At 46.8% G+C, this 21,684-nt stretch overlaps 1 protein-coding gene across 1 annotated transcript; it reads right to left on the bottom strand.

Moving 5' to 3' along the window:
* Nucleotides 1-7,614: 7,614 nt before the first annotated feature.
* LSM11 (LSM11, U7 small nuclear RNA associated) lies at nucleotides 7,615-21,159 on the bottom strand. Its single transcript, XM_033073251.2, is given in 5 exon segments — nucleotides 7,615-14,232; nucleotides 14,234-14,527; nucleotides 16,014-16,097; nucleotides 16,775-16,914; nucleotides 20,748-21,159. Coding segments are annotated over 5 exon segments (1,023 nt in total). The 3' UTR covers nucleotides 7,615-14,139.
* Between the last annotated feature and the right edge of the window lie 525 nt (nucleotides 21,160-21,684).

Raw genomic sequence — 21,684 nt, 5'->3', positions numbered from 1 at the left:
AAAGAATGTATACCAAGACAGAGCTACTTTCGACATCTGGGAACCTCCTAACAGCTGGCTATCTAATGAATATGCATCTGCTTAAGAGGCTGTAGGCCATTAATAAACCAATAGATATAAAACAGAAACAATCTTTGTCAGCTTCAAATGAGATTGGATGCAATGTGCTGTGAAGTGTCACTGTCACATTGAATCGAGCCGGGGAGGTTAACGGCGACTGGGCGGCGGGGAAGGCGGGGGAGCGGCTCCAGGACCGGGCTGGGCCCGCCGGGCTCTGCGGGTGCTGCTGCTGCTGCTGCCTTTCGCCTCCTCATTTCTCCTGGTGCCATCGGGTTTGAGGCACCGCTGCCCTTTTATTTGCCACTCCAGCAGTTGTGTGTTTTGAGGCTGACAGAGGAGGATGTGGGGTTTCCCACACAAATGCTTCGAGCGACGCAGGAATCGCTCACGTGAATAAATGACTGGGGAGAAGCTACAGGAACGTGATAAAAATGCACCCGTTTGACTGAGTGAGACCTGGGGCTTTGTAAGGAGGCTCAGAACAGCCCCTGAGCAGTGTTATACAACCTGACTGTTGTAGGGTGAAATAAATCCCTTAAAGCAGTTCCTCATGTGTCTGCACAGGTATCTGTGACCCCTTAAGGGCTGTACCTGTGCTGGTTCCAGGGCAGGAAGATCATGTTGTCCCAGGCTGTACCAACATTTGGTACCTTGGAGTTGTTCTGCACCTTTGTTTCCTGTGGCAGCTCCCATAAAAAGTGAAGTGGATTTATTTTAGGGCTCTCTATCCCTTCTGCACAGCCTGTGCTAGTCCAGCGTGTCCTTCCTTTCAAGGACAGTCACTCCATGCAGTGGCCCTCACAGAGTGAGGAATGGCACCTAGTGACGTTTTCCTGAGAGAAAATCCATTATTCCAGCTCAGGTCTACTGGAACAGAGCACTGTCAGCTGCAGCAGAGCTGGGCTGCAGGCACCCCTGGGATGGAGGCAGCATTTTTCTTTTGGGTTTGGGACCTGGAGTGGCAGTCTGGTACCACACCTGGACTCTGCTTTAGAGCCAGACTTACACCATGTATGTGTCAGTTCCCAGGAAACTATAAATCGAGATTTGGAGTCGTTTTCTTTGCAGCTCAGTTGTAAAGGGCAGTCTCCAGTTCAGCAGAAATTATAACATGAAGCTTTTTGCCCTGGGTTTACAGGTTTTTGTTACAAGGAAATGGAAGCAAGAGAAGTTAAAATGGGAAGTTGGGTGCTCTGTAATTACTGCAGATCTTACTAACAGCTTATCAAGAGAGAAAATTTGCACTTGGTATCATCACATCAATATAATTTAAACCAAAATCTGTTAATAAGATTGAGTTAATTCCTAAAATAGTGTTTGTCCTACCCTTAGTTTCAAGACAGTAGATTACTCAAAACCTCTTTCAGTGCTGCAGCACGCTGGTGACAAGTTTAACTTCCGAGACTTGAAGTTTTACTTCAAGGCTTGGTGTGAAGGGGAGGTGCAAACTCTGCTCTGCAGCCGAGCACCTTCCTGGCTTCTGCAGGGCTGGAATTTTCTCTCCTTGCCTCGCTGCTGCGCTGCCACAGCCCCTGGGCAGTGCAAGGGCTGCCCGGGTGAGCGGGGCAGGTCGGGCAGGGAGAGCCGCCCGCCCCCTCCCCGGAGCTCTCCCTTTCAGCCCAGCTTCTGCAGCGCTCTCAGACACCACGGTTTTGTATTTTCTGAGGCAGACAAAAGAGCACGAGGCAAAGGAGGGTTGTCCTTTTAAGTGTTTTCACTTTTCAAGGTCATCTGTAGAGCTTTTATCAATCAGAAAGCTGAATCCATACAAAAAGCATCTGTAATGAACCAAGCATATCTCAAACCTTATCCCTTCACCTGAATACGAATTATCCAGGAAGGTGCTTCAGTGGCCACGCTCACCAAGTTCAGCATCACTGTGAACAATTATAAAGTAAGCAGAGAAGCCACTACTATTGTGATTTGGCATCTATCAATTTCTTGTCTTTTTTTTCTGTAATTGATTTATTAATTACAGCATCTTAATGATCTATTTAAAATAAATAAACCATTTACACCATTTCAAAGGTATTTTGTGATGTTCAGCCGATATTAAAATAGCACCAGCCTTATGTGCTTTTTCAGCAAGTGACCTAATTAGTTAATAAAGTAATTGAATATTAAAAAGGATGTTGCAAGTGATTAAAATTTAAGAGCCTTCAGAACATTATTAAAGCTATAAATCATACATCACTGTTTTAATTTGCATAGCTACAGAATTACTAATGGTCCCACATGCATAAGCTACTTGGCAATTAGTCTTTTAACAAACTGTTGGTGATACTATAAGGTTACCAAAATCTTTCCCTATTTTTGATTTGCAAACAAATTCAGGATTGGAGAGCACTAAAGGTTAAATTCCTAAAATCCAGGAAATTTGGTTCTGTCAGTTTTCTCTCTACCTGCCTCTGTTTGCCCTTCGTCCCTCCACCTTCCGGACAGGAGAGCACATCCTCCCAAGGAGATGAGGAAGTGTCTGCTCCCACCTTGAGCTTCCTGAACTGGCTTCCAAATGCTTTTCCAGCCCAGTCTGATGTGCTCAAATGTGCCTACCTGGTCCTGGGCCATTTTCCATCTTTCTCTCATGTACACACAACTGTCACCGGACAGACAAAGGGAGCTGCTGACTGCCAGCAGTCTTACCTGAGCTCTGCCCTATGGGCACCGCCTTTGGGATGTGGGAGAACCGCACCAGGTACTCGTCACCTTCTGTTCCCTGTGCTGGGGCTTGCAGCTCATGGCAAACCTCAAATATCTGCAAACCTCAAATATCTGCAAACAAAATAAAGTTGGGAAAATGATGGGCGCTTCCTGGCCTGCAGCACGGGGCAGCCGTGGCCACGAGGGTCAGCTGCGCACGGCCGAGGCCTCGGGCTGGCTGCAGGCAGGAGGAGAGACAGGATGACAGTTTTCAACTTAATTAGACACAAACTGCGCTGGCCGGAGGAGCTGCCCCGGCCTCCCCTCTGCCCCTTTCCGCATCTCCCGGCGGCCGGGCCTGGGAATGACGGCCAGCAGAGCACGGTCCAGCGCTCAGGAGGGAGCGGGTCCGCTCTCCTTCAGCACTCGCGGCTGACAAGAGGCAAACCTGCTGGGGCAAAGGCAGCGACCCGGAGTGCGGCGGAGCGCAGCGGGCAGAGAGGGAGGGGCCGGAGCTCAGCACAGCCTCTGCCGGCTCCGCAGCCTCTCCCCGGAGCAGCCCCATGGATGGGATCGCACCGGCACCTCCTACCCGGCTCCGGGCCCTGGGGCGGCTCCTCTGCTCCTGGGCCAGGGCCAGACACAGCAAATGTGTGTCTGAGCAGCTGCTGATTTTTCTTTGAGGCGGGTCTTCATAGAATCACAGAACATGCAATGGTTTGGGCAGCCCTCCTGCCAACCAACCAACTTTCCACTAGCCCCCATTGCTCAGAGTCCCATCCAGCCTGGCCTTGAACACTTCCAGGGATGGGGCAGCCACAGCTTCTCTGGGCACCCTGTGCCAAGGCTTCAGCACCCTCACAGAAGAATTTCTCCCAAATATCTTACCTCAACAGCGTGAGCATTTCCCCCTTGTCCTGTCACTCATGCTCTTGTTGTGTCTCTTTGACAGTTGGGATTTCAGCATCCCAGCCCATCACAGGGACTGGCGCCTGCGTGGCTCTTGCTGCCCACTCCTGTCCTCCACACCCTGCCCAGCTGTTGGCTGCCTAAGTAAGCTGGTACCTTCATCTTTTAAACCTCAATTTTTTACTTTTTTTTTTTAATAAACGGAGCAATAAAATACTTTAGAGAACGCATTCACATGTGAAACAAAGATGTTGTTTGACACAATCAGCAGAAGCCTTGGTGTAGTTTTGGCTATTAAAGTGCTGCATTACCGGGAGAATTTCCTTTTTGGGAGCAAAAACTTTTCAGGAGTTCCCTTTGAAGCGTTTATTGAGGTCAGGGGCTGCAGCCCTTTGTAATCTCTCTGTGTCAGCCTGCAGCAGTTTTGGGAAGCCCTTGCACTGGATACGGTGACAAACAGCAGCTCTTTGTTCATTAGTTTACACTTGCTAATAGATGTGAGGCCAGGGTGGAAGATGCTCTCGGCGAGTGATTCGCACTCTGCCGCACTAACCTTGCCGTGACTGCAATTGCGGGAGGCAGAACCACCCTCTTTTAAGGGTCTCTTTAATTAAAACACCAAGCTGAGGAATGGGTGACTTCAGAGCATTTTGACCCAACAAGGAATGACAAGCACATGGCTGCTTTTAAAATAAACTAATTAATAGCCACTATCTTATCAGCATAAAACTGTCAGCACATGAGGAGGGTGGGCAAACCCAGATGCAAAGCATTTGAAAATGAGGCTACACACACACAAAAATGTTACTGCAGTACCAGCAACACAACAAGGAACACACTTTGGAATACCCGCTCCAAAGGCAAACAGAGGGGTCTGGAGCTGATTCCAATTCCACCTCTGGGCTGATTTTAGGGAAAGTTACATCAACGAAACAACGAACAGATGTTTCAGTGCACCTTGACTCCACCACCAGTTTCACTCCAGTGCTGCAGCATCACCTGCCAGCTCACAGCGTGGGGAGGGGACCAGAGCCCTCCCGGGGTGACACACCTGCCTTTGGACCAGCACACTCTGCCCAGTTGAGATGATAACTTTTTTAACATGGTTTTCAAAACACTACAAACACGGCAATTTCAGAAGCAAACACAGCTGGTGCCTCTCACCCAGATACCCTGGCACACAGTCAGTAACTGTCCCACTGTCCCACCAACACTAACTGCTCCTTATTCCACATGGATCCCTCCCTCTGAGACACTCCCTCGAAAGAAGACAACTAAAAGCCATGTCTTTGCTCTCACATTTACACTGGATGCAAGGAGGTCCTGCCAAAACTATCTCCCACCCCTTCTTTCAGCCTCCCACTGCTCTCATTTCCAAGCCTCCAAGACAACTATAAGTAAGTTATTCTCCAGTTGGTTTTTTCACCAGCTTTGGGATGCTGCCTAACAGTTTATCACTTTTCCCCAAAAGAATCAGCAAGGAGCCCTTGTTCCCAGCAGAGGAGTGTAAGATCAGGAACATTCTGCTTTGTCCCAGCTCACAGAGTGGACCCTGGCTGACTCCAGCCCTGCAGCCCCAGCATTGCTCCGAGCTCTTTCCTCTGAGCGTGGTGAGTATCCTGTTTGCCATCCTTCCTGCTGCTCTCTGCCATTAGCACCACGGCATCAGGTTTTCCACTTAAGCTCCCACATCCTTTTCCTGATCAACACATTGTACAATTGTTCCATTGACCACGCTCTGATGGAAAAAACGTACAGAGCTTGAGCCTTGTTCCCCCAAAGGGCAGGACAGCAGGGGGCTGGTTTCCTTCTTCCAGCCTGTTCCGGTACATTTACAACAACTCTACCACAGCACCCACTTCTCAAACAACAGTATTTCATAGGATTTACTTCACTGCATCATTGTGTGTAAATGAGTTGTGATTTCTGCCTGTGTGACAAGGTAAGGATGCCCAGAGAATGCTGCTTCACAGCCTGGGCATCATCACTGTTTCCTGATGTGTTCTAGCAGACCCAACACCAGCTCTGCACTCCTCCCACAGCTGGTGTTTCCTTCAGCCGTCCTCACCCCTGCTGGACAGCTACAGGACTCCTCTGCTCCTGCACAAACCACCCACAGGAGTCCTGGCAGAGCTGAGCTGTCACTCCTGCCTGGCCTGGCAAGTGCTGCCTCCCTGCAAGGTGATTCACCTTGTGTCTGTACATTCCCTGTGACAAATGCAATGATGTTTTTTCTATCATGGAGTTCCCTTTGCAGGCTCTGGTGCAAACCAGAAGTCAATTTGCAGGGATGCACCCAAGCCAACACACAGGAAATAAGTTTTGAGCAATGCATGCCATCACCCCTGTTGTCAGCCCTGGGCTGGAGGCTGCCCAGGGAGCTGTGGTCACTGTCCCTGGAGGTGTCCAGGAATGATGGATATGGCACTGCATGCTCTGGGGCTGGCTGACAAGGTGTGGGGGTCAGTCACAGGTTGGGCTCGATGATCCATCCTGGAGGTCTTTTCCAACCTCAGTGGTTCTGTGGCTGTGTGAGGACTCTGTCGCAGACACTCCAGCCATGCCAGCACTCCAGGACGGCTGTTTTTAGGGGGGAACTTTGGCCTGTTGTGAAGGCAGAGATGACGCTGTGCGAACACTGCTCCCACTGCAGGACACAGCCCCCGGGGCCTCACCCGGGCAGTGCGGAGCATCGGGGAGCACAGGCACAGACAGACACAGACACGGACAGACACAGACACAGATGGACGCAGCCACGGACACACACAGGCACACAGGGGCCCTGCCGTGCCTCGGGAGCGGCTCGCAGGCGGTGTTGGCGTTGTTGTTGGCGGTGCTGGCGGTGCCGCTGCCCCGAGCGCTCTCCCTGTCCCCTCACGGCCGCCGCGGGCTTTCCCTGCGCGCTGCTGCCCCCTGGCGGGGCGCGGGCCCGGCGGCTCCGGCCGGCATCGGGACCGGGACCGCGACCGCGATCAGGATCAGGATCGGTACCGGGATCGGGAAGGGCCCAGCCCGGCCCCGCAGCCCCCAGGCCGCACGGCTGCGGTACCTCCGCTGAGCTCGAATCTCCCGTTTTTCTCAGCGGATTCCTGCCCGTCAGAGCTCGCCTGGCGCTTCCATGGCTGCGCTGCCCCGGCCCAGGGAGAGGCTCTGGCTGGGAGTCCCAGTTGGGATAAAGAGAAGCCCGAAGGGCTGTAGCACACACGGGAGTGTTTGGACAACATTTCTGTAGCACTTAGTGCCCACGGAAGGGAGAAATGCAGAGCCCTGAGAATCTCCCCATCCTTTCCCAGAGTGGGAGCATCCCTCCAGCCTCTGCCTCATTCCAGGATGGGGCTCCTGGGAGCAGGGGCCCTGCCCAGAAAGGGAGCACCTGCTGACCCCACAGGTCCCAATGCAATGGGAATTACTCCTTCTAGCCATGCACAGGGACACCTTCCACTGTCCCAGGTTGTTCCAAGCCCCGTCCAGCCTGGCCTTGGACACTGCCAGGGATGGGGCAGCCACAGGGAAGAATTTCTCCCTAAAAAGACATCTGTGATCCAAATGTATCAGCATCACTTACCATGGAACTAGAAAGGCTCTTGGAAGGCAGGTTCCCCACTGACTATGCACACACTGGAGATGCTTGGATGCTGGCTCTGGACCTTCCTAGTTTCTGGAAAACCATCTCCTGCTGGCATTGTGGAACACCACATACTAAGGCAACAGACCTTTGAGAGATCAGGCCACTGGTGGTTACATTTATCAACATGAAGTTCACTTCCCTTCTGCATCTCTAAAAGACAAGTATCATGGTATTGTTATTTTGTAGATTAATACACTTTTGAAAGCACAAATTACTGGTCTGTCCCCAGCTATGTGAGCAGATAGCAGTGCTTTATTCACACCTGGGAGTCTACACATCCAGCATCTGTCCTAACCACAGCAGTCCCAGCTCCTTCACTGATACAATACACATCACTGTATTGGTAGAGCACAAAACATTAATGCTTTGAGGCAAACTGTTACATGGATATATTTATTGCATTGCAGTCTTAGCAATTTTAAATAGAAACATATCTGGAAAGCAGAATATTGCAAGTTTAGTATTATCCAATAAGTTCATAGCAGCATCAGCTTCCTAAGAAACAAAATGTTTAGGAAGACAAAGGAGTTACAAACAAGTTACACCCTCATGTATCACTGTCTGACCCAAACATGGAACTGCAGCTGTGAAACAGATATTGAAGTCACCAAATGTGACCTTGAAGACATCAGTGATTTCAAGACTGAAGAGTGTTTTTGTACCTGATTCCCCACATGGTTTTCATGTGCCAAGGTGAGGTTAACTAACAGTCACGAGCCTGGAGAGGGCAGAGGGTCGATGCATCTGCATTACCTGACAGAGAGAGTTTTGATAACAACACTGGGCACTTGTACAGCATTTACCACTTCCCCAGCTCCTTGCAAGACAGGCAAGGAGTGCTCTTGGATGTGTTACAGCTGTGGAGCATCAGGGAGAGGGATGGAAGTGACCTGCCAAGGCCATTCAGTGAAGGCAGTGAAGAAAGCAGAATTTGTCAGCCCTTGACTTCCAATCCCCAATTCCAATCATTCTGGTGGCTCATGCTGCTCCTCTGTGGCTCCCTAAGGAAGTTTTACAGGTGATTGATTGGTTAACAAGTCCCAACCTGTGCAACTACAGTGGGTTTGTACTGCACCACTTCAAAAGAGGTCAACTCATCTGCTCCTCTTGTAATGTCCACTTTAGTTTTAGGGAAACCAAACATTTCTCTCGTCTGGTCCTCTCAGAATAATGTGTCAGCTGAAGACACCTTGGCACAGCTGCACTTTGCTCTGAAGCAGTGGAAATCAGAAGCAATCTTTATAGGAGTAGCTTTCATTTCTTTCCTGAGGGAGAGCACTGATCTTTTGAGAGGAAAAAAAGGATGAATATGTTTTCACACAAACTGATCAAACTACTTTTCATTCTGAACGAATACAAGACTGACTGAAAATCTCAGGTGTACTAATTTTGTTCAACAAAGTCATCCAAATGTACACCAGAAAGCTAGAAGCTAATAAGATAGTTACCCAGGAACATCAGGAGGCATTTGCCTTCCCTGACAAGCCTTCACTTCCACCAGTTTAGAGCAAGAGCACTTACAGTGACATCTGAAAGGACTTGTAAACATCATGAGACAAGCATCTCTGCTATTTCCCCTTTAAAGCAGTCCTTTCTCCTGCACCCCAGGAAGCCAACAAGGAGAACCAAGCCTGCTCCATCCTCACCTCAAAAGGGCAGATCTGCTTACTTCCTCCTTCTCCCACTGGGTTACCTCTGCAAAATGTTAAGAGGCAGGATCAAACATGCCAGTCCTTGAGGTGGAGCCTGGCAGAGATTTCAGGGGCAGTTCAGGTGCTGTGAAAGGCTCTCAGTGTAAGGGAGGCGGCACTCAAGAGCTGGCTCAGCATCCTCCTCTTCATCTACACAGCTCAACTGCCCAGTGCTGGCAGGATTGTGCTCAAGGCACAGGCCAGAAAGGCTCTTCCCATGTCAAGAAGTTATCACCACCTGAGTAATTCCTCTCCCCTCCTTTGTCTTTTTCTAATATCCCATGTAACGCTACTCTCTGTCAGTGTGAAGCCATTTCCCCCTTGTTAATATTCCTCTCTCCATCTTTTCTTGTAAGCTCCCTTCAGGTACTCAAAGGCTGTGATTAGGTCAGCACAGAGCTTCTCTTCTCCAGGCTGAACAATCCAATTCTCTCAGCCTTTCCTGGTATGCAATACTTCAATTACAATCACACAAATTCTGTATAAACTTATTTTTCCAATACATTTCTAGTCAGCAGCAGCCTTTCCTAACATTGTAACAGACTGTCTTAGGATTGCTATTAGTACAAACTTGAAGCAAAAGCATGAAGTAGTTCTGGGCTGCAGATGCTGCAGACCTCAGCATTCATATTTTACACTTGGCAGTGCAGGCAGGAAAGAAAACATTCTTGTATTAATTGGCAGTATTTGCAGTTATGCTCTGAGGCAGACACTGGCATATACCTGAGCAGCTTCTCAGGCAAGAGCTGTCCTGGCTGAGGGAATCACTGCATCACCTCTGAAAAGGTGCAGTACTGTGCCTTCCAATTTTGTCCAGTGGCAGAGCTTGCAGTGTAAGTTGGTGCTTATAACTCTGATCTGTTTAATCAAAGACAGGAAGTTCACCTGGAGATAAACATCTTCATAAACTCAGTGTTTTCTGCTGTCCCTGTTCCATTTTCTTTCAAGATTCTGGATGAAATAATTTCCACCTATCTCACTTAGGTCAGTGCCAGCAAGAAACAGAAAGGGCGTGTGTGGGCAGAATGTTGGACAGAATGTCAAATACAATAAAAATTAGACACCTTTTTTCTCTGCCTCTTTTTATCCTGCACACCTCTTCACCCCATGATTCACAGGTACAAGTGGGTGACTGCAACAACGAACTAAGAAAAACTAGCACTTTGTGAAGGAAAATTAGTAACAAAATTATTTCTCAAAAGTTTCAAAATACTAGTTTACTCCAAAAAGCAACATTATCCAAGATAAGGAATTCTTCTGAGCAAATAATTCCAAAAAATCTATAGAGAGCAATATGAAAATCAAGAACAGCCAAAGGCTCTCTGGATTCAAAACTGGATGGGGTAACATTCCTTAGGGAAGGGTAGAAATCAGTGGGCACTCAGGCCTGTCTGTTCCTGCTGAGGGAATACTACAAAAGAAGCAATGAATCCAAACACTAAAGGAGAAGAAGCAGATGGAAAACAGCACTCACTGATTAATTCAGTAATCACCTGTGGAGGACATGCTAAGTATTCCACTCTAGGTCAGAAAAACCTTCCAGGTAATTAACAAGCTAGACAAATCAGTTGAGAGAAGGAGCTAAACCCACACTTTTTAATAAGCTTTTTTCCCCCCTTTGACCTTACCTTTTCTACTACCACAGCCTAAGAAGTGTTTGATAAAAATGAAGCACCGTGCAAAAATATTTCCTAAGAAATAATCCCAGAAATGTGAAATTATTTTAAAACTTTCTCAAATTATCCTAACGCTTCTTCAAAGTTATTGCAGAAAACTGCTCCCTGCAGTAAGTGGGACCCTCACCCCAAAACACACTTTAAGAACCACTGCTGAGCACCAGGCTGAGCAAAGTCCTAGAAACACAGGACAGGTGACAACCTGTGGGTCCATTCCAGGGAGGTTTTCATATCTGCCCAAAGCTTTTTCACTCTCACTTTGTTCTCTGTTTCTTACTCTTCATTCCTCAGCAGAAAGACTTTGGTGTGTCTGTGCTCACAGCACCACTGCAGCAAGAGAGGAAGGACTAGGAGAAAAAAACTTTTTGAAGAAAAAATTTTATATTGAATTTGGAAAAAGAAAACCAAAGAAAGAAACAACTAGAAACAATTAAAAAAACACTGAAAACCAAAGCTCATTTGTTTCCAAAGGTTGTTTTCTTTTTCTCTTTTTAAACAGATTTAGGAGAATACTTCTGTGAGGTAGGACAATCCATTTCAGAACATGACATTCAATTTTATTTAAAGAGCAACATTATCTGAAGTATTGAACAAGCAAGTGACAACACACCAGATCACTTGCTTCATCACAATCACAATGCTTGAAAGAGACAAAAATCCATAAGATAGCATCTTAATAATGCATTTTAAAAATACACAATGCCAGAAAAAGTGGGAAAAGGAAGACATTCTGGAAGATCTGAAGTTGTAGAAGAGGAAGCAGCAGTATTTGGGAAGCAGCTTGGAAATTATGAGAAAGGTGGACAGGAAAGTAGAAAACAAAAGAAGAACCAGTAGATAATTCATTAAATCTAAATTGGAAGAGAGCAGTTTAACCAACTTCACAGATGAGAGGAGGAACATTTTAACAATGAGGTAGTGCAAAAAAAAAATAGATACAATATAATCCTTAACCAGGTTTGCTCCCCAAGGTGATGTTTCTGGAAGAACGGGTCAGGGATGATATAAAAATCAAGGCACAAACTTAAGTCTAAGCACCAGCATTTTTCATAAAATGTAAACAAAGAAACTTCTAGATGTGAAGCAACAAACATCTGTAAGGTTTCAGGGAAAAGACCCTTAGGAAATGGAACACTGAGACTTCCAGCAGCAACTGAGAACTTGGGGAAGTGTCAGTTGACAAGGAAGGGCAGCACAGCCATGAAAACATTCATAGTAGTTGTATCATTGTTAATGCACAAGGCATGAACTAGGCAGATAAACAGAATTAAGAATATGAGGTGAAGAAAAGCAAGAATTCAATGAGCTGTCACTGTATATCTGCCTGAGGGTGATCTGGTACCCTCTGGTCAAATATGAAGGAAAGAGGAGAGGTCAAAACCAGTGGCCTTTGGTACTAATAGAAAGGCAAAGAGGAGTTATCCAAGCAGCTGAAATAAGAACAATGCTGCCAGAAAACAGAGAGGAAAATCCCCACAACCCAAACACAAGGAAGAAAAGATTCACTTGCAATAAAAGCTGCTGGGGAAGTCAGGAGCAGAGATAAGCACCTTGTTTCTAGCTTCACATGTTCTTAGTAATTTGTGAGGGTTCTGGTTAGTACATGAAAAACCAACCAGGAAAGGGTGCAGAAGCCAGGACAAGAACAGTCTTTGTAAACCAGAGTTTAGAATGTCCTGAGGAGACAAAGAACTGAGGAGAGAGGGGAGGGGAAAACAAAACCCAAAAACAAAAAACCAACCAAAAAACCCCTGCAGAGTTTGAACATGAACACAAACACGAACAGTAAAGAAGGGAGGGGAAACAAGAACCTCCATGAGAATAATCTTTTTAGTGCCTAGTCTCAGTTCACAGAGGGATGGGATTACAGCAGTAAAGCAATGTTTCAGGAAGAAGCTGCAGAGAATATTTAATTTTTTTAAATTTTCTTTTTTTACCCTTGATGAAACTATTTTGCCTCAACAGTACTTTTTATTCTGTCCCAGGCTGAACTTGGCTTTGAGCTCAGTGGCTGAGCTCATCCAGCCCCATGTCATGTCAAATGTTGACATAAGTTTCAAGCTCCCCCAGAGGCAAACAGCTGCTTTGTGTGTCCAGAATGCCTGCTAAATGATTTCTGTGATTCACCCAAACACCAGACATATCCCTAACGACCAAGCAAGCAGAATGCTGCATCTGCAGCAACAGAAATTTCATGTCACCCACAGTACAGCACTCAATTTGAGAACTCAGGGCATCTATATGCAATATAAGTCCTTCTATAAAGCAATTTCCCAACATCAGCTTAAACACACAGAGCTGCTGCAAAGCACAAGGCAATTGAGATGAATACAGAATAGCAGCATGAAATCTCCTTTGACAACAAAAGGAACAGACTACATAATGGAGCAGCTTCATTTACCCTCAAACTTCTGCAGGTAGGTTTTTTGGAAAGCAGAACCCTGGCCTGACTGCAATAATTCAACAGCCTTGCTAAAATGAAACACTGATTAGTTGAGTTTGACTTCTATACTTCAAAACCTTTTCAGGCACATCTCCAAAGCTCAGCTGGAATTAGATCCTTCACATGGACAGGAAAGACTCATGAAGATTCCTGCTCCATGAGAACTGCTGGAGACACAGCAGCTTTGGTTTCAATAGAGGGAGCCTGAAGGGTGTTAAAATACAGGACAGGTGTGCTCAGCACAAACACACCTGAGAAAAACCCAATCCGTGCAGCTTCACTGTTACACTAAGAAGCAAGTGGGTGAAATATAAAAGGATAGTTTTCCATCTTCACCCACAGATGAACTTCAAACAGGGAAGTCTCTGGATCAGCTACATCATCTGCTTGCTGGTGACACAGGGCCAAAGCACAGCATTACAAAGAGAGCCTAAGTTTGATACTGGAAACAAGTTACAGTCCTGCCATCACCCTTAAAAGAGCAGTTCACAATTAAGGTTTCCTATCACACAGGGCATTACAGAGCTAACTATGGCAAAGAGGCCAGTAGCCATCAGCAGGATGTGACTCCTATGCTTTATAAACTATTTCAAAATGACTGTCAGAATTATGTCTGGAAAAGAGGACATCTATGTAAGAGCAGCAGATAAACTGTTGGTTTCATTAGCAATTTCCTATTGATATTACTCAGAATGTGCAAAAGAGCATTTCTGATTTATTGCAGGTCCTATGTATCTTATCCTTAAATGTGTGCCACATGTAGCTCCTGTAAGAGAGTACACACCAAAATTCTCTTACAACCCTCTCCATTTAGCTTCCTTTAAGAAACAGTAGGATCTGTGCTTAACTCCCCCATATCACAGAAACAACTGCATTGCTGACCTTCTCCTGAGACCCCCAACAGGGATCTAAGGGGGCTGCTTTGGCATCAAGCCCAGGATGCTCAAGTTACAATTCTTTCCCCTACCTTGTGGTGGCAATGGGAAACCAGCCACGGTAACCATCCTATTCAATGACAACTCTAAATAGCAATGGGAGCTGCAACAGCAAGTCATGCTATCAAATAAATATGCTGACAAAGGCTCAGCCAAGTCAATGTGCTAAATGGACAAGCAAGACATTCTCTCCTCGAATAAAGATCTGGTTTATGTGGCGTGTGAACACCTGCTGATAATCCACCTTGGGGCCGCCTTCTCCTCCGGGACTGGCTCCTCGCTTGGGCCCCACCAGCACCGGCCCCCTCTGTGTGGGCAGTCCTGCTGCCCACATCAGCTGCACTTCTGTCACCTGGGGTCTTCTTCTCTCCAGCTCTGCCCAAGTGTTTCTGCCTCTCACGCTCCTCTTCTGCTCTCCCTCGTCCAGATCCGGCTTTCAAACTCAGCGTCCGAGAGTCATTTGTCAGGGCCAGCTCCTCTGAGACAGTCTTTGAGTCAGCTCCCTTCTTCCCCGAGGATTCCTGCAGCCTGAGCCTGTCAAACAGCTGTAAAAGCACATTTGTATCTATGACCACACTTGTAAAACAAGAGAGGTCACTTGTTCCACACTCCTACATTGTATTTTCATGTACAATCCCAAATCAGCTCACGAGACACAGTGACAAATCTCCACCAGCAATAAAGATCATGTTTGCTTACCAAAGTCAATCAGTGACAGAAGGTGAATGAGTCTCTTGCATGGTCATGACTGTCTCAATGTGGGCAACAAGGAATTTAATTTTGGGAGCAACACTGCTGTGTGGTAGCCTTTAACTTTGGTCAGAAGAAACAGAGATACCAAGTTGCTCCTACAGCTCACTTTTCCCCATGTTCTTTTAATGTTGTCAAACAGTTTTAGATTTCCATCCTTGTGTCATGAATCCCTAAGATAAGGGGCCTCCATTAGCAAAGTCTGTACACTGAAAAAATGGAAGGATCTTTTGTGTTCCCCAAATAAACTAAAAGATGAGGTGTGGGTACTCTGGGAGGTGAGCAGACCACAAACATCAGAAAAATGATAAAAGCTACAGCAGCAGACCCAAAGCACTGTATGAACTCATTAATCTAAGAATACATGGTGCTGAAACTGGAAAAGAAATTGCTTTTACTTTGGCAGCAGACAAGCTTTTATGAAATAATGACAAATGAGATTTTTGGTTAGCCTCTCTCCTCCTAGCAACAGGATGGAAAGCCAGTGCCTGTGAGTGAGCTAAAGGAACAATGACAACTTGATTATTTTTAACTAAACTTTAAAAAAAGGAAGGGTGGGATCTATGAGAAAACAGATTTAAATGGCAGGAATTTAAAAGCAAACTCCTCACAATGAAACAGTTTAAAAGTTTTTTGTGATGCTTCTCTGATGTTCAAAAGGCCTGGAGCTGTTGCCATTCAATGGGCACTGCCCTGTCACATTTTTTTTCCCTTCATTGTTCAAAAGTTCATCTATCATCTCTTCAGTTGTCAACGTGGTAAACAACTCTATTTGCAGCTGGATCCTAGAGAGTGGAGAGCTTTGCAGATCTTGGGCTTCACAGTACCCAGACTGGAAGCTCAAATGACCAAAGAGCTGTGTTGTTTCTCTGCCTGCAGACACAGACTGTGCCATGAGGAACTTTAGTACCACAGGGATGCCCTGCCACACCCCCTGGCAAGACAAACATGGACCTGAACAGTCACAGGTGCAAAAACCCACACAGAACAACACATCAAAACCCACTGAGTGAATTTCTAGAAGCTCAGCACAGTACATTAAGCAGTGGCAGCAATTCTGATCTGATTCTAGAGTGGAGTTTTAGTAACACTGAATTACTAAAGTACTTTCAGAAAGATCAGAAAACATTTTGGGGTTTTTTTTGTATTATTTTAGAGTCATCTGTAGGATTAGAAGATAAAATATTTCAAATGTAAACATGGGTTCCAAATCAATGCTCCCCTTTTATTACTTTGAAAAAGGGGATCCTAGTAAGGAAGAAAACAGGAGATGTCACCTACTCGGGTCAGTGAGAGCTGAGGTTCTGCATAGAAGGCTTTGCCCATTACTGGTTTCCTGTAAGTCTCATCCACATCTGTCAGAGCCTAAAAAAGATAAAAGAAATAGAAAGACTGAAATTAAAATAAAATATGAAGCAGCTTTGGCCCAGCTTTGTGTCAAAGCATTATGAAATTATGTTCTGAGAGAAAATCCATCCCAGGAACAAGCTGTGCTTTGGAGCTGGTTTGTTAATCATCTAAATTGTACTGAAGTATAAAAGCAGCAGCAAAGTTCATTCTGCATTACTTCCAAAATCTGTCATCCTTGCCTGCAAAATCTTTCCCTCCTCCCCACTTCCAAACTTTTCACGCCTCCAGGTTCACAAATATTTAATAGCTGCATTTCCATCTACTGTCTTTAAGATCTCCACAAGGTAGAAAACAGAGAAAAGCTTTTGTCACTGGCAGCTCAGTGATTTTAGTGAGAGTAGAGAAGCACCCACCATTATAGAAAGATTGGGTTTGGCAGAGAAAGCTCTGGAAGGTTCTGATACTCCTCATATTCTACCTTCCTGTGGAATACAAAACTTCTGAAGATGTTGGGAACACTTCAAAGATTCTCTCTCACCTAAAACCTCTCTAAGATGGTTGGGCACCTCCCAGATGCACCAGTCCAACACCAAGTACCACTTCAGTCTGAAACCCAGTACTTGCTTAAACCTGTTGCAAATTTCAAGTTCTCCATGTAACAGTTCCAAATCAAGGGCTGAAACAATAATTACCATATTCCAGAATTTGTCAAATGCAACCAAGAAGCCAGTGCAGACTCCCCTCAGCCCTTTGAAGGTGCGGATGTGGACGTTAATTCTGACGCCATCCCGGACACAGCGGTGGAGCTCCCCCAGTGGGCTGCCTTCGTGGACTAGAACAGAAAGAGAACATCAGCAGTCTTCACCAAAATACACAGAATCAAAGAAGAGAATTGTAGAATGGCCCGAGTTGGAAAGATTGATGAAAGATCATCCCACAAGCAGGGACAGCTTCCACTAGACCAGATTGCTCAGAGCCCCATCCAGCCTGGCCTTGAACACTTCCAGGGTTGGGGCAGCCACAGCTTCTCTGGACAACCTGTGCCAGGGTTTCACCACTCACAGCCAAATTTCTCTCTAATATCTAATCTAAACCTACTTTTTTTTCAGCTTGAAGCCATTCCTGCTTTTCCTATCATGACATATTCTTGTAAACACTCTCCCTTCAGTATCTATCTAAAAACCATCTAGAAATCCACCCTATGTACAAGCATGGCAGAGCTTGGCACAACACTTGTGTTCACAACAATAGCAATGAAGAAGCCCCAAGCACTGTAGCACACTGTGGTTGCCATTACCAGACCACCAAAACTCTTCTTACAATGGGGAGACCAAAGACTTCAGAAAATACGAAGGTTTTGCTTTACATAGCCCACAGCCAAATCAGCCTTAGCTGAAAATCTTTTTGCTACATTTCAAAAACATGCCAAGTAATCCCAACTGTAAATAAAAGTGGTTGAGAGGAAACAGAAAGCTCATGGGGGCAGAGTTAGTTCCACAGAAAAGACAAATGCCTGGTTGAGGCTACCTCAGATTAGTTACGAGCTGCGAATAAAGAACTGTAGCAGATATGTTCCTTTTCTTTACAAGGGGATTTCTGAAACAATGAATGACTCAAAATCCTTCAACTTACTAAACTGGACCAGTTTAAACTGATGAAAATGCATTGTTCCAGTTCAGATTTCAGCAGCCAGCTGAACATCCTTCAAAGTCATACAAGCCTTTGGCAAGGAAATAAAATTACTCTAAGGAGCAGCCAGCAATTAAACCATGCTAAACCCCAGGGCAACAATGCTTTAACCAGGGCAAAAGTGGAGCAATTCAGTAAAACAGTCCAGCTTGCCTGGCTCACACAAGCCTTGCCTGCACATCAGAAATCTTTGCAAGTGTAACTTTTGTAGAGGGGTAGATATTATCCACAACTTCCACCCAGGCCTCAGTACCTGTTTGCAAACCCTGTGCAAACACAGCCCCAGGATTGCTGTACAATTCCTACCAAGAGTCAGGCAAAAGACTTGGTCTGAAATCTCACACAGTTCTCCACATTAATCAAATATGTGAGCCAGAGATGATCTCTCACCCTGTGCTTAGGGACTGTGCATTCAAGGTTTGATTTGCACACCAGAAAATGCTTCCTGTGAGTGTAAAGTGACTGTGTAAAAAACAGCTGATCTGCAGGACTGGGCTACAGGGTAATTCATGGCCACAGCAGGGACATCCAAATCAGTTTCCTCTGAATTAACCTAATCACATTTATTTTTTGAGATCCATTGTCTTTTTGCCAGCCCTCTCCAGCTGGATAACTGCAGGAAATTGGTTTCACACAGGGCATAAGCTGTCTCAGCACCTCCCAGCCTTGCTTAGGGGGTCTTTCCATGAGTCTCTGTGTCTCCTTCAGCTGAACTGGAAACAAATTTATGTTCTGGATTGACAGATCCATCACAGGAACCACAGATGACACCATCACGATATCAAATTGATACTTCCAATCAGAAAACAGTATTTTTTCTAAGCAACCTGAGAACTTACATAATAATTTAAAATCCAAATTATTTATAGATTTTAAGTTCCAATACTCCCGTTAAGTAAGAACTCTATCTACAATTTTACAGAATTCTACATACAACCCTTATTTCTAAATATGCCTCTGCCTCTCAGTACCCAGGAAAACACTACAAACCTCTACCAAACCTACACTCTGCCCACTTTTCCTTGCTGTGTAGGGTTGTGGCTCCTCCATGGCAAACCTCCAGCTTCATCTGAGCAAAAGGGCACATTATCCAAAAAACCTTCAACAACCTGACATTCTCAGAAAAAATAAAACCAGCAATGCAAGGCTTTTATTTTTGGAACACACCTCCTCTGCAAGCCCCAAGGGCTGCAATGAGCAGGCTCAGCACACGACTAAATTTGTCTGTGCCTTCTGTGTCGTTAAGCACAAGCATGAACAATGTTTCAATAGATAGGAAAAAAAGTTACCTAGCTGGTACTCAAAATCCAAACCCTACCTTTATAAAATTGGCATTGCTCAACACCAGGACTCAGAAAAATGACTCAAAAACTACAGCAAGCAAAGGTCAAGCACCACAAAAAAGGTGAAAATAAAGATCTAAACTCCGGTTAAGTTCAAGTCCTTGTCCTCAGGGAGGACTCTGTTAAGAGACATGATTAGAAAAACATCAAGAGAAAAGTTGAAATAACTCAGAACACTGTCAGACTCCTGTGCACCTGCCCTGCACATGAATTCTCTGCCCCTTGGTGAATGCAAAGTAATGATAAATAGCTCCTCATGAACTGATCCAGCACAGTCCAAGTTCCAACCACCTGTGGTGCAGACATCCCCCCAATTACAGGGAAAATACACAATTTTTCCTATAAATTACTCTTAAAACACCCCAGGCTGCTGAACAGCACTTTCTGTATCAGTTGTGCCAGTCTGCTTTGTAGCCCAGATATGAGATGTGTGGATATTAATTTCTTAATTTCTATAGTGTTTTTTTTTTCTCAATTTTCATCACCAGTGCAAACTGAGATATTTTTATTAAGATCTGAAATCAATATTTAAGGTCGGTTTTCTGAAAATCCTCTGCCAACAGAATCTCTGCATTTGTATAGAACACTAAGTGTGATATTTCAGGCAGCATCTACAGCAATGAACACATGGTGTTTTAGTGTCTAAGCAAAAAAAAAAAAAGGTTTTGCCTTGGTTATTCAGAATTGAACATTCTGGGCTTTGCCTTTTTAGGGGGAAAAAAAAAGTGATAGTGAAAAGATAATTCGCTTCCAAAATGAACCCCAGTATTTTTAATTAAGTGCACTAAAGTTACATCTCACCTGACAGCAACACCATTTGATTCTTAGTGTTTACACCGACTGCACACATAGCATTTTTACAAGAAATAGGTATCATCACCACAGCTGATGAATTTACATCACAGCTGTCTCACACCTCAATCCTCTGTTCTGCCATCCTGCTATCAGAAATGCCAGAATTTCCAACTGCAGGATGTTTGGTTAGCAACCAAATAACAGCAGTGTGTTACAAACTTACCCTGTGGTTATGGTTTAACTACACCCTGGACTGACTCAAATACCAGTCCAGATTTAAAACAGTACTTCTGAAAATACAGCATTGCCTCATCCTCTTTCTCCTTAAAACCAAGAGGACGTATGTAATTCAGCGATTAACAGAGCAGATCACCACAACGAAGTCAGTGTCATCTCTGCGTGAGCAGCTCTGTGAAATGCTGTTCCTTATTCCTGCACACCATTTCAGAGAATCACGGAATGCTCTGGGCTGGGAGGAACCTGACAGCTCATCTCGTTCCAATGCCCCTGCCATGTGCAGGGACACATTCCACTGCACCAGGCGGCTCCAAGCCCATCCAACCTGGCCTTGACCCAGGGATGGGGCAGCCACAGCTGCTCCGGGCACCCTGTGCCAGTGCCTCTGCACCCAAGTGTCATTTCCCATCAAACTAAATCATTCCCCACACCACCCACACACCCCATTGTCACTCATCCAGCCATCGCTCTCTCCTCACCCCCAAACCCCGCCGCGCCCAGCCCCACCCGAGCGTGCCCCCGGCCCTCGCACCCCCCGCCTCCCCTCAGCCCAGGCTCGCTGCGCCCGCCCCGCCCGGGGCCGCGCTGCCCGCTCCCTTACGGGGCATCCTGGTGAGGACATTTCGCGGTGCCCGCCGCCTCCGCGTCGCCGTTCCGCCTTCAGCCCCCTCCTGCTCGGGGCTCGCGTTGACCATGAGGCTGCGGAGGCGCTGGATGCGCTCGGGGTCGGCGGCGGGCCGGCCCCGGCGGGACGCGCGGGCGGCGGGGGCACCGCGGCGGGCGGGGGCGGCGCGGCGGCCGGGCGGGCGGCGCAGGCCGCGCTGGAAGCTCTCGTACTCGGCGAGGTTGTTGAAGCAGGGCGCGGCGGGGAAGGGCAGCGGCGTGCGCGGCGAGTAGAGCGCCAGCAGCGGGTCGAAGCGGCTGGAGCTCACGTCCAGGAGGCCGGGGCTGGGCGAGCGGTGGCGGGAGCCCCGCGGCTCCGTGCCCGCCGCGCTCGCCTCGTCCTCCTCCATGCCGGGCTGCGGCCGGCCGCGCCGCACAGCGCCGCCGCCAGGGGGCGCTGCCGCAAAACGCCGCGGGCCTGAGGGCGGAGCGGCCGCCATGGCGGGAGGGACCCGGGAGGGATCCGGGAGGGACCCGGGAGGGATCCGGGAGGGGCCCGGGGGGGATCCGGGGAGCACGGACACCTCCCTGCTGGGCCGGTGAAGGCCGCAGAGATGCTGAAGGGGCTGGAGTATCTCTCTTTTATAAGCGACACCGCGGCCTGCTTAGCCAAAAGGCTCAAAGGGAGGTGTCCCAAACTCCTCGCGGTGACAGGACGAGGAGCGGTGCATGGAAAGCGAAACACAAGAAATTTCACCTCAGCATGAGGAAAAGCTGCTTTACGTTGAGGGTGGCAGAGCCCTGGCATACTGCCCAGGGAGGGCAGCTACAATGGGACAAGCCCCTCTCCATTAGCAGAAATATTTCTGCTCTGAGAGGTCAATTTTGACAAAGGGTCTTAAGTGACAGTTAAAGCGTAACAGAACTGTGCATAC

The sequence above is a fragment of the Catharus ustulatus genome, chromosome 15 (genome assembly GCF_009819885.2).
Source record: "Catharus ustulatus isolate bCatUst1 chromosome 15, bCatUst1.pri.v2, whole genome shotgun sequence".
Lineage (NCBI taxonomy): Eukaryota > Metazoa > Chordata > Aves > Passeriformes > Turdidae > Catharus > Catharus ustulatus.
This window is presented reverse-complemented; position numbering and strand designations above follow the sequence as displayed.